The 12879-nt window shown below is 37.0% G+C and overlaps 1 protein-coding gene across 2 annotated transcripts; it reads right to left on the reverse strand.

The window, feature by feature from the left end:
• Positions 1–133: 133 nt before the first annotated feature.
• ECSCR (endothelial cell surface expressed chemotaxis and apoptosis regulator) lies at positions 134–12627 on the reverse strand. 2 transcript variants are annotated; one of them, XM_025167093.2, is made up of 7 exons: positions 12471–12627; positions 10050–10097; positions 8288–8410; positions 7075–7173; positions 6175–6211; positions 2992–3074; positions 135–2790 (listed from the first exon to the last, which is right to left on the reverse strand). In XM_025167093.2, exons 1-7 carry the CDS (start codon positions 12526–12528, stop codon positions 2759–2761), a joined length of 480 nt encoding a protein of 159 aa, XP_025022861.2. In that variant the 5' UTR covers positions 12529–12627; the 3' UTR covers positions 135–2758. The 2 variants fall into 2 exon arrangements, with proteins under 2 accessions (XP_087987605.1, XP_025022861.2); XM_088131479.1 differs by lacking the exon at positions 10050–10097 and having other exon boundaries at positions 134–2790; positions 12471–12617.
• Positions 12628–12879: the final 252 nt, after the last annotated feature.

The following is a 12879-nucleotide window of genomic DNA, read 5'->3' on the forward strand; positions in this document are numbered from 1 at the left end:
GCAAAATGGTTGCCTTTTGCAATTTAAGTTTGAGATGATGGCATCTCTAGTCTATATTACATTAGTTAAAGGTAAATGTTTCTAACATCAAACCCTAAAAATACAGAGGCCTGTATTTTTTAAAAATATAATGTTTACAAATATATACTTCTTGTCTCAAAACAGACTTCTTCCGGTCAATATAACCATTTTTGTCCCTGTGACCCAATGCATTTCTTTTCAGATTTCCATCCTTTCCTTGATTTCTTACTTTTCTGCATCTTGCACTGATATCAATGCAGTCCAGTTATGTCAATTGTCATTCTCTATTCCCATTGTTATGGAATTTTAAATTATACCTGTCATTTCCAATGGACACTGTGGTCCTTCACTTAGTGTATCCTCCTCACAAATGAGACAATTGCCTAAGGACCTCATGAATGCTCAGAATTCTATTCCCTCTGTTTCCATAGTGGGCATGGGGATTGTTGGAACCAAATAGCAAGGGATCCTAAGAAAATGACTACTAGTATTTCATTATCTTCCATTTCAAACAGCATTCTCATACTGCCTAGTGATGTTCTTCACATCTTCTATGCATTGCTTTACTGTGCCTATGAAAACTCCCATGCCATAAGACACCTAGTAGGTTGTATGGTTGGTGAGTGGAGTTGATAAGGGGAATAGAAAATAGAACAAGGCATACTTGAAAAAAGATGGGGCAAAATAGAACCTAGAAGGGTTTAGGGTTAAAGAGCTTGGAGGAAAAGAAAGCAGAGCTGAAACTGATTTTGCTGGTCAGCAGCCAGGGTGTTACTACTGAGCTAAAGATAAAAAAAAATCACACCAATGTTTTGAACTGTTGACGTGTTCAGAATTTTGAGAGCATATTATGGACAACCTCATAAAATGCTGCCATAGTGGGTGTGGCTAATCCCCTTTACCAGAAGACAAAACTGGTCATGTTATTCTTTCTTCCTCCCTCCCCTGAAATCTCCTTTAGCCTCTCTGAATGTTCCCTTCTGCTTCAGTTTGTTTCTGTATATTGGCCAGGTGAGCATGTTTCCAATATAGCACAATTTTCATTTCAGCTAATCTAGTTCTAAATCACATTCTGGAATCATTTGATAAAGGCAGTAGAAATTGTAAGCTCTTCTGATCTAAAAGATCTTTTATGACATGACATAAGATCTTAGCTTTCCAAGTATCTAATGGATTGCTGTCACAGAAAACATGACATTTTGACTGAAATACAGAACAGAAATCTATAGAACTTTAAGATGTGTGGACTTCAACTTCCAGAATTCCCCAGCTGACTGGGGAATTCTGGGAGTTGAAGTCCATACAACTTAAAAAAGGTTGAGAAACACTGCATTATGTGAAGACCTAGCTCTCTAGAGAAGGCTCTAATTCTAGAAAAGGTGTAAGGAAAGAGAAGAGGACAACTTGCGCCAAGGTGGATGGACTCAGTTACAGTAGTAATGGGTGCACGATTGGAAGTCCTGAAGAACCAGGTTGGGAACAGGCTGTCATGGAAAAAATCTGTCTATGTGGTTGCTAAGAGTTGATATTGACTTGATAGCACATACAGCAATCCATTAGTTCCACTGTCGTACATTGGCTACACTTCAGATTCTTTAATTTAAGAAGTTTGAAGGAAGGGAAATGAAATATATGTAGAAACTGAAGCAGGAAATTTAATGATGAAAATTTTGCATAAACATCAAATGCATAAACGGCCAAAGAAGACACAGTAAAGGCAAATGATTAGCACCAAAAATCTAACAGGAATGTTCATTCCATTCTTGCAACTGCGGCTTCAAGGCCAAAGTTCCTGACAGGAATGTAAGAGAAAAGAAACTGGCACCAGTGCAAACTCCATCCCTATTTTCTGAAGATATTTTTTGAAAATTAAACAGAAAAATGTCTGTGAAAGTGAGTGGAATGTAAAATAAGCCAATGGTACTCAATAAGATTTTCATCTCAGAGAAAAATGGAAATACATCTTAAAACATGCTACATGTTTTAAGGAAAATAAATAGCTCAATCTAAAGAAGAAATTGTATATGACATGGCAGAAGGAAACATCCTCCTGCTCTTTCATGGCCCCTTGCATTACAGCCTACTCCCTTCAATAGGTGGGAGACTTTTAGGAGGCTGGAAGTTTACTGAGGGAAAGAAAGGGGCAGAAGCCTCTGCTTCCACAATTCCTATTATGCTGCTTTTTTCTGCATCCAACCCTCAGTTTCCGTGCCCAACCAACAGTATAGCAGCAGACGATCATAGCCCAACAGTAAGATGCAACAAGAGTCCCAGGTACAATCTCCTATAGATTCAGATAACAACTATTAGGAAAGTCTGCCTAAGGCCCTGAAAGCTCTTGAGTATACAATACTAGGCTAGTTGGATCATTTATGTGATTATGAAGCCTGTGCGATGCTCCATAAAGAAAGATGAAAAGGTGCTTCGGAGCATGCAGGGGTGCGACTGCAGCAAGTCTTTAAACCATATGCTTCTTTTCTGGGTTGCGTAGTAGGTGCAGAGGACACCCACATGATCCTGCAGAAAGGCCATTCTGCTTTAAACAGTTACAGATACAAGCTATGTTTGTGCCTCTCCCCCAAGGATTCAAACCACCTTTTTGCCTTCAGATATGAAACACTGATTATAAAGCAGCTTCATATAGTTATATTCCAAATGGTAACAGCTTAATGCTTTGCTGAATTCTCCCTGCATGAATACATACAATAAAAATAAAATTGCTGGTGTTTCGTTCCCCCTACTCTTCATGAGTAATTACCTTCACAAGACCTAGAAAAACAAAAAAAGGCAAAAATTAGTAGACCTCTGACCCAGGTTCAGATCAAACTGAGAATACTACACATCCCTAAGATATGTGTGCTGCATTGAATTCTGCCATTCTGAAACATAAGCGTAAGTTGCGTCTCTGAATTGTTTGAACGAAAGGGAAACAGTTGAACAATATTTGGGTCCCTCTCCCCACCCTCTTACTTTTGCTGCTGGTTGCACTTAAGTCCTTCATGGAGACCAACAAGACATTCTTTTTGCCAACTGTAGTATCAGCGTCCGAGCAGCTGCCAAAGAAACAAAAATGCAACACATTACTTATCCAGTTCCTTCATGAGAAAATGTGTAGAGTAAAATAGAAGGAATTAGCCCAATAGACTGGGAATTATATGTGTCTTTTTGTTTTAGTGTCATTCTGCCCCCATATAATAGTATAGAAAAAGAACAAACTCTGCTCAGGTATTACACTAATATGGCTAATGAAAATAAATCTTCTTTCTTTCTGAAACTTTGAGAATGTTTGGCTCAAGAAGCTTGATTCAAAACTTAAAAAGTGCTTTGGTTTTAGAACAAGAAATGTGATGGTGGATATTCTGAATTATGTAGTGGTCAAAGCCAGCAGGCTAGAAACCAGGAGACTCTGAGTTCTAGTCCTGCTTTAGAATGAAGCCAGCTGGGGGACTTTGAGCCAATCACTGTGTCTCAGCCCTAGGAAGGAGGCAAGGACAAACCACATCCGAAAAATGTTGCCAAGAAAACTGCATGAATTTGTCCATGTAGTTGCCAGGAGTCAAGACTGATTCAAAGGCACACACACATGCACACATACACACTTGTACATACATGTATGTTTTATTTGCCTTGGGATTAACTATTTTCACCTGTTTTCTTTAACCAACTAGGATGTTCAGCATAGTTAGAAAAAAACAACACTAGACATGTAAATAAGAAATACTTAGAATGCCTGCACAACAAAAATATTCTGGCAGAGGAACAAGCTGCTTTCAGATCAGGTCAAGGAGATTTGCGCCAAGAGCTGATTTCCTCTACTGGTCTGAGAAATATCTATCTCCTAGGGCTGTGCAGCACTTTGGATCTGATTGTGCACAGTCACAGCACCTGTTTGCTACTCTTTAACACGGTCACATCTTTTCACTGGATCAAATGGCTCCCCTCTGCCCCTTTTTGAAATTGGATCCCACTGCCCAACTCTAGTATCTCCCCTGCAGCCCCAGAGGGATGTTTCTTACGATACTTCTGGACTCTAAATCTGCTTCTGACTTCATGCCTAAGGATAGACTTTGGGAAAAATTGAACAATCTTCAACTGAAAGGCAGTTGCTTCTGTTGATCTGCCAGCTATTTTCTCAACTTTATTACATAAAAGAACAACCAAAAATAATATAATTCAGTCCAAAATAGAAATTAAAACATAGATAATATACCCTAACAATTTATTGCAAAGTTGATAAAATAACAACATTTCACAACCTGAAGTATTAATTTATGATCTATATCGGACAGTAAAAAAACAAAAGGAAGGAAATCTACCTGGATAACATACAAAAATTGGTATAACAAGGGATAAATATGCATCTCTATAATATTGGCAGTATATTAGGACATGGCCAATTGGTGCCCCTCTCCATAGCCACGTGGATCAAGCTGTTCAGAGAAAAGAATGCTTGTGCATTGGCCCAGTAAACCTGCTGAGGGCATCGGGTCAAGAAATGCTAGTGTGAATGTCCTCCTCAGTTTGGCCTGAGTAAATCCATATAGACAGTTTGCCAAATTATATGGACTCTCTAACTGCCAACAATTAATGGCCTTTTTGTAAATCCTCTATCCCATAGGCAGTTTAACAATTTTCCTTGCTTCAGATAGTCCAATGGTATGTAAGGTTGATGAGTGTAGGGCTACACTAGCCATCTTCTGCTTCACTTCAGATATCCAATAAAAGGGTTTATTGTGGAGAATCAGAGGGATAAGGCCAGATTGTTGATATTTCAGTCTGAGGTAGTATGTATGATAATTTTCACTAACCAAGCTTGGTTCTCCATTCTTACCACTTCCATTTCAGCTCTTAATGCAGCACTGGGGATACTCCAGGGGCTCCAAAATAGTGTGCAAGAGCTGAGCCTGAATTCATTCCAGGGGGCGATAATCTTTGAGGTTATGGAGTTGTGCCCATGTAATAGTTGGGGGATTACTTTCCCCTTAAATACTTCAACAGCCACTGGAATATAACCAAGTAAGGAGCACTGTCATGTTCTTCCAACTTCATCATTATAGGGGTTAGATTATAGGGATATCCAGGAACCATTATGTTGAAAGATTCCATTCAAAGTAATTCCATTACTTTGGAAAACCAGAATTTTGGTTTTTAAATAATTAATTTCAAGGTCTTGCTTCTGGCATAATCATTCCTAACTGGAATGAGAAGAAACTTGCAAGTGTTTGCCTCCTTTTGCTAAGCAAAGAATTGTCTTTCAAACATCAAAAATCCAAGACAAAGGTTTTTTTGGGCAGGGGGAAATCAAACAAAGCAAATTGATGGGCATTTAATTGAACAAGTGTCCTAATTTATCTATATCCAGGCCATGACAGGCTGAAAGGCCAATGTTATCGGTGATGCCATTTGAGATTGCCACCTTATTCTGGAAGTAAACCATAACTGTATGGCTTGAGGCAAATGCTCATTAAAAATTATCATTCCTCTAATAATTAGAGGAAAATGACATCCAAAAAAATGTTAGAAGTAATGAATATAAAAAGGTTGCAAATAACAATCAACCAAAGGAAGTAGAAAGCTTTTTATCCCAACAATCCGATGGTATGTTGGAAAGAGTGAAAGCTTTTTATTTCTTCCAACAATCCAATGGATTGTTGGAAAGAAAATATGCCAGTGGATTCAGAACTCTGTCTATTGGTCAACTCGCCAGAACCAGAAAGAAACAGAACCAAATTTGGTGTGGTAGAAGAAGCCACCAAAAGAAATACTGAGTCTGAAAATGGCCCAAATCTGGCTAATGTTGGCAGTGAAAACAATTCCAGAAAAAATCTCCAGTCCATCTTTGTAGGAGAAACATCGCAAAATCTGTATTTTAGGTAAAATAGTTTTCTCAATGAGCAAATATCCTCAATATCAATGGTTTCATGATAGATATATATTTTTTATTTACTGCTAAGATAAACAGATTGGCTTTAAGAGATAAAATTGTCCAATTTCAAGAAAAAACTTAGATCTGTCTTAGAAGTGCTGTATCATTCAGAGGGGGACAGAACTGAGTTCAGAAACAAAAAGATGAAAATAGAATTTATCCCAGCTAACATTATGACAAAGAAATATCTTTTAATCAGCAAACAAAAAAGACATTAAGAGATATACCTGTATGATACTATTGGATGTTGAGGTTTCTGTTTGTCTGACGAGAAAAGAAAAACATGTTACCATCTTATATTAGAAGTTAAAGATATGTACAGGTTGTCCCCAGTTTAAGAACAAATTCCATTCCCAAGGTCTGTCCTTGAGTTGAATTATGTGCCCATAACTGCCTGTACCACTGGCTTCTGGACCAGCTTCAGCTTCCAAGTGGTTTTCAAGGGCAGCCCCATCTACAGTACATTACAATAGTCCATATGCAAGACATCAAATAACAACACTGTACTAGACAGCTATCGAGATTTTACACAAAAGTTCAGAGCCATCTTTGATGACTCTGTTATCCATTCTATCATAGTTGGTCTCCTGACAGACCATGGAAACACAGAGGAAGGAGCAAGACAGTTAATGAAGTAAATAGCTGAATAAAGGATTCTGTATCACGTCCTCTACTTTGTCCCAAGACACTCTGATTGAACAAAAGGTAGATTGCAAGGATCACTATGATTTGAGGGCAGATCTGTCAGTCACCGAGGCCAATATTCCTCCTTTTTTCCCTTCAACTAAGGTATTTACAAGACCAAGTACCAATTTTTCAAAATTCCTTTGGAGTGTATAACAGAATTCCTCAAATACATATTGGAGGCAGATTTTCATGAAGGATTTTGAATCAAAAACAGAGCAAATTAGAGTTTTCCATTCCATTCTTAACTGCTTTGATACCAGAAAAAATAGGAAAGAAGAAACATAAAACAAATACTAAGCTCTGAGTATCAGAGTCAAGGAAGTGAAACAGTGTTGTCAATAACTTCAATATGAATTTTAACTAGTTAAAATGAAATTAGCAATCAGATATGACCTACCAACATGTATTATACTGCAACAACATTGAACACTACTACATACCTGTTACTTTTTTGCAATGATGGCACTTGAATTTTATGCTGACCATGCTGACGAGGATTATTACAATCACCACAAGAATGGCAATGAAGATGATGACACCTAAGTAATGGGGTGAGGGAGGGAAACAACCATAATAACTTTTCTATTGAATATAATTAGATACCAAGAGTGTCAATGATTATTGATAAAACCAAAATAAAAAGGGAATATAACCAAAGGTGACTTGCTCAACAATTCTGCCCTAACAAACTTTATTATAATTGCTCGGGGGGGGGGGCAAATTTCAATTTGAACATGTTCAACGTCTGAGTTCTCATGCTCAAAACTAAGCAATAATAGAGATGGGTACAGAATGTAATAGTGTGAGCTAAATGAGACTGGAGATCTATGTTGAGTTCTCATTTGTCCCAGGAATCAGTTCTAAGGTTTTATTGCCCTATAAAGCTTAATAATTATGAGATCTCTTGACTTAACAGAAACCTTCTCACATAAGATTTACCCATGCACCTGAGAGTAGGACAAGAACTAATGGGTGAAAGCTTTACAGGGGAAGAGTCAAACTCAAAATAAGAGGAATATCTTGACTATGAGAGCTACTAAGCTGTGGAACAGGCTGCATCCTGAAGTTGTGGGTGCTCTATCACTAGAGGTTTTCAAGCAAAAGTTGGATAACCATTTATCTGGATGGTCTGAGGATTCTTGCCCTGGGCGGGGAGGGCGGGGACTAAAAGAACTCCAAAGTCTCCTCCAACTCTATGATTCTTAAATCATTTATGGAGGCACTTTGTCTCCTAAGTATGAAGGTTGGAGTACAGCTATGAGGAAGAAGGAATTTGGGTAATAGTCCTCCCCTTATGGAATGCTCTTGCTTGGAAAGCTTACCAGGCACTCATATTGTTTCCTTTCCAGTTCTAGCATACCCAAGTTTTTAATTATCTTTTATCATCTTCCATTACATTGATGGAAGCTTTAGCTTCTACAGTATTGCATCAATGTTGGATTCATATGTATGGAGTTTTCATAAGACTGGATTTTTAAGATTTATTGTTGGGCTTTGATCTGTATTATTATTACATTCCAATCAACTTTGCATAAAAATATCTAACAAATATAAAGAATAAATCAATAAATCAGATCAATGTAAATAATCTTAAACTATTTGCATTAAAACTTTCTACACCATAATGAAACTTATGCTGTCGTCCCTACTTACTTGATGCTGCCACTGTTAATGCTACTGATTTCTCTTCTGTAGGATAAGAGGTAGTGGGAAAATCTGATTTTTGACTCTGGAATTCTTTTGTGAGAATCATCTGTTTAGATATACCTGTGGAAACTTGGAAGAAGAGGACAGAGTTGAGTAAAAAGGGGAATCTTTATACATGAAACAAAGAGAAAATAAATCCTCCCATTGTTTAGATAGAGGTGAAGTTGGACCATTGTCCATGGAGGTGCAACTTTAGGGAATGGGCTGGTTGGGCTGCTATGATAAAACACAGTCTTCAGTTGGAACTGAGTTGGCATGGGAATCATTCCCATTTGGTTCCTCCTATCAGCAGGAATACCTAACCAAACAGAAAACATCAACCCCTTGTTCAGTTATGTTGAACTAGGCTTCCTGACTTGTTGCTTTCCTAACGAGCTAGAAACAGAACCTAAGACTTATTCTTGGCTTTAAGATTTTGACTTGTTAGAAGAGCAAAAAGCCATGGATCCTGGTTCAGAAATAACACAGCAAACAAGCAAAGTGGGACTGACTAGGCAGTGTGTACCAACATTACTTGGTCCTAGTAAGTAAAAGTGTCAAGCAATACTGCTTTATTCTGATATACAGATTGAAATGGTTAACTAGATACAGAAATACTGTATGATTGTGCTGGAGCAGATTTGCTTGCTAATCATTGTCCTCCTCCTGTGCCCCAGCTGTCAGACATGAAATGTACAGCATAGTCTTAGTTGGCACTACTAATATGGGACACAAAGGAGCCTCAGAGAAGATCAGTAATTTCATTTATTCCACTGGTGTTGCCAGGCATACATACAAACAGAGAGACAAAATATTGGAAAATGACTTAGAGGCAAACTGACTAGCCAGGGTGAGCTTGCCTGACATTCATTCATCATTCATTCATTCATTTACTCATTCAGTTTGTTTCCCCCTTTCTGCCCTGAAAGGATAGAGTAGTTTTCCAGTTGGTTGGCAAATGTTAAAACAGCTATTTTACTTCTGTTTTCTTAATGCTTTGGGGATAGTCTTTTGGATGAGGCATGCTTAAATATCTTAGCTTTGCAAAATAGAAAGCTGTTCAGTCATCAGATCACTGATGGTCACTGATGCAATATATAATAACAGAATAACAACATGCTGCTTGTATACAAGTTATATAAAATACTTTTAACAGTATGCATATTCGTTAATATGTTGCAGGCTGCCTGAAGGCAGGGAGAAACAGTTTTTAAATGTATAAATTAATGTTGATTTCCTATTTTGGATGATTGTCATTGTTCATTGCTGCCTTTTGCTCCATTTTTTATGTAGTTGGGTGTCACATTCATCAGTAAAGAAACTGGGAAAAATAGTGTGAGAAACAGTCTGGGAACAGGACTGAAGGTATCTTACCAACCATCTAATAGGTCTTTTGGCTACCTTGACAACAATCTACATAGCTTTCTGTGGTTTTTTTTCTTCTGAACCAAGCTAGAATCTTTTAAATATATAGGAGAACATTGATTGCTATGGAATGAAGCAATACCATAGCATGTTCATATCAAAGAACTTGCTTAGTATAACAGACTTTGCAGATAAAAGGGAGGATATGAAGAGTAATGCTTTATTTCACAGAGAAAAAAAAATTACATTTCAAGCTTAGTTTTTATCCATCAGGTTAATACATGAGATTTTGTTTAGTTTTCATACAGGTCTAAATTGAAAAGAAAATGTTGTCTTATAATAAATAGTAGTAGCTGTCTTCTACCTGTCAATGAGGGAAGAAAGACACCGCTATTCTCCTTGGGCTTAGAACCTACAAGCAAAGTGAAAAACAAGGAGGTTCTTACAATACATTTGGGGGAAAGTTCTAGTTTCCATAACTGTAAGTACCTAAAGCAAAACTCATGACATTTTCTCCCTCATAAATCTTGAAATGGCCTATTCCTGCTAATGCCTACTTCTTCCCATTCATTAGCTACTAGTACTCCAATTTCAGATTATTTAGGCATGATCTCTACTTCACTTCTGGCCCTTTTAACAAATATTTCCAATAATCATAAAATGACTGCATACAATATGATCTGCCCAAACCCGTTATATATCACCTCCCCTCAGATTTCCATAAACAGTGTAGATTATCATTCCCATATTGATATCTGCTTCCCAGATGGTTTGCTTGGTTTCCGATTTTTCCCACCCTTTTCTTTTATTCCATTGTTGTCCCTTGTTGTTTTTCACTCTAGCTGATTTTCCATTTCTTTCTTCCTAATGTGCCTTCTCTGTTGCAGCCCCTGCCTGCCCCTCTGGAATAGCATTCCCCTAGAAATATGCATGGCTTCCACTCTCCTTGGTTTCTAGAAGTTTCTTAAGACCTGGATTTTTTCTCTGGCCTGGGGTTAGGGTGGTTGTCAAGCCCCTCTGGAGCTTTTGCATGTTGGAGAGTGTTATTTTAGTTTGGGCAATTTTGTGGTTTTTAATGTGCTTTTAATAAGTCTAGGACCTATTGAACATTGCTCAGAGTATTCTTGGTGTTGGGAGACCTTAAGAAATCAAATAAATAAATAAATAAATAAATAAATAAATAAATAAATAAATAAATAAGCAAGCAAGCAAGCAAGCAAGCAAGCAAGCAAGCAAGCAAGCAAGCATACTACATGTGTCCTATTTGATATTTTTTGGCATGGTGCTTTTGAAAATATAATTTATTGTTTTAATTTATTAAAACAACTTTCCTTTCCAACAAAAAGTATTTTTTAAAAAATATAACCAGATTATATCATTGAACTCTGATTCATTTGATGTAATTGTAATTTATGATTTCAGATTCTTTGCTGGGAAGACAAGGCAAGTTATAGTTTCCCTGATTTTGAGAATACTAAGGCAGACAAAAAGCTGGCACTTGAGGCGTGGGTTAAAGGAAGAACAGTAGACAGGAGCAGGGACAATTCAGGCCAAGAAAGAGGTTTGCTTATCAGGTCCCTTAAGAATGGTCTTACAAGAATAATTGCTCTAGAGAATGGACTATGATTTGAGAGATACTTTAATTTATGTTTTCTGTAATCTATGTATAGGTTGTTCTTATTTCCTTCTCTCTCCACCAAAAACATATCTCAGCTGAAACCATCGAGTAAGTCTAGAAAGAAAAAATTCAGTGGCAATGAGAACAGCAGTTGTGACAGTTCTAGGCTGAATGCAAGTGGTCTTCCAGTCACTCTGGCTTTGTGGTGTCTTGCTGAGACTTCGATACATAATAAGGAAGTCTTTCAAAGTTATTGCCTCAGCTATCTAGGGAAGACTTACTATATATGAAGTCGTATCTGTGTCTTAAGAAAACATATTTGCAGATGCCTCACTGTAAATTATAATTTGATTGAGACTTGGGCAGCAAATTTGCATAAAAAGTCCACTTGCTGCTTCTATGTATAAGCCTTTATATCCTGACCATAATGTGCTATGATAATATATCATGTGCACCTGTAGAATAACTATTTACACATAAAAATGATGAAGAAGGCTATGGCCTTCTGTGTTACATAATCATTCAGCCTTTGTTTTAAGTAGCAACTCCATCCATTTGTAAAACACTTAATTACTTTATTTATTTATTTATAAATACATGTATTAATAATTAATTAAACAATTAATTAAAATATATGAAATGCTATTATCAGTTGATATACAAGCCATTCTTCCCCCCGGTCTACTTATGTGTAATGAGACAAACTGTAATGTCAAGATTCAAAATCTATTTATAGTACAATATAAATAGCAAGAGATTTCTAGATTGCAGCTTTTGACAGCCAGGTTTGTTAAAAACTTTACAACCCTTTTGGCCATTCATGAATACAGAGAAACTGCTTTATCTTATTTCTTGATAATTTATGAGGCTGCTTTAGGCTGAATCAGAACATACTTGCATCTAGCTCAGCAGTATCTACTTCAGATGGGCAACAACTCTCCAGTGTCTCAAGCAGAAAGAACACTTACCTAAACAAGTTAGGTTAGATATTTTTTTAATTGTAGCTGTTACAGACAAAAACTTATGCAAGCTAACCATCTACTCTATTGCTGAACTTTGATCTTCTAACTTAGTACAATTAAGGCTGCAATTGTAAACTTGCTTACTAAAGACCTTCGTGAGACTTATTATTGAGTAGACATATGATTGGTCAATAAAGTACCTTACCTTGGAGAAGAACAGAGTGACACATCCACAAAAATACTAACATTTTTAAAGCTATCATGTTTTCTTCCACTTGCCACTCCTTAGTGCCTTACTGTTCTGTTCATTTTGTGGTCAGGGAGAAAAAATGGGGAGAAGTTTGTCTGTGTGAGTTGATTGTCCTAGAGCTTCCTGTTAAATAATAGAAGGAAGCAGGCTGAATCAACAAAAGGACTGACGCTGTGGAATTCCTCTCTTGCCTGTTATAGTTTTGAAGGATATGAGACAGAATTAATCAAGTACAAAAGAAATTTCATCACTATTGTTGTAATTCTATATTGTTTCAAAGCACCTACTTTCTGAGGATGATCTTACGTACATGTAAAAAATCAGATTTAGATATGAGGATTGTATTATAAAATGTAATTTCCCC

Source organism: Python bivittatus, unplaced genomic scaffold, assembly GCF_059951505.1.
Source record: "Python bivittatus isolate LINGU-HERP-01145 unplaced genomic scaffold, Pbiv_v1 ctg000960_np1212, whole genome shotgun sequence".
NCBI classification, from domain to species: domain Eukaryota; kingdom Metazoa; phylum Chordata; class Lepidosauria; order Squamata; family Pythonidae; genus Python; species Python bivittatus.

Bases quoted from the DNA above. Each gene is read 5' to 3' on its own strand.
- ECSCR (XM_025167093.2), bottom strand. From the start codon at position 12,528: ATGATAGCTTTAAAAATGTTAGTATTTTTGTGGATGTGTCACTCTGTT. The intron at 10,098-12,470 runs GTAAGGTACTTT...CTTTGCTTGTAG, and splicing joins TCACTCTGTTCTTCTCCAAG to GTTCTAAGCCCAAGGAGAAT. The intron at 2,791-2,991 runs GTAAGAGGGTGG...TTGTTTTTCTAG, and splicing joins AAGTGCAACCAGCAGCAAAA to GTCTTGTGAAGGTAATTACT.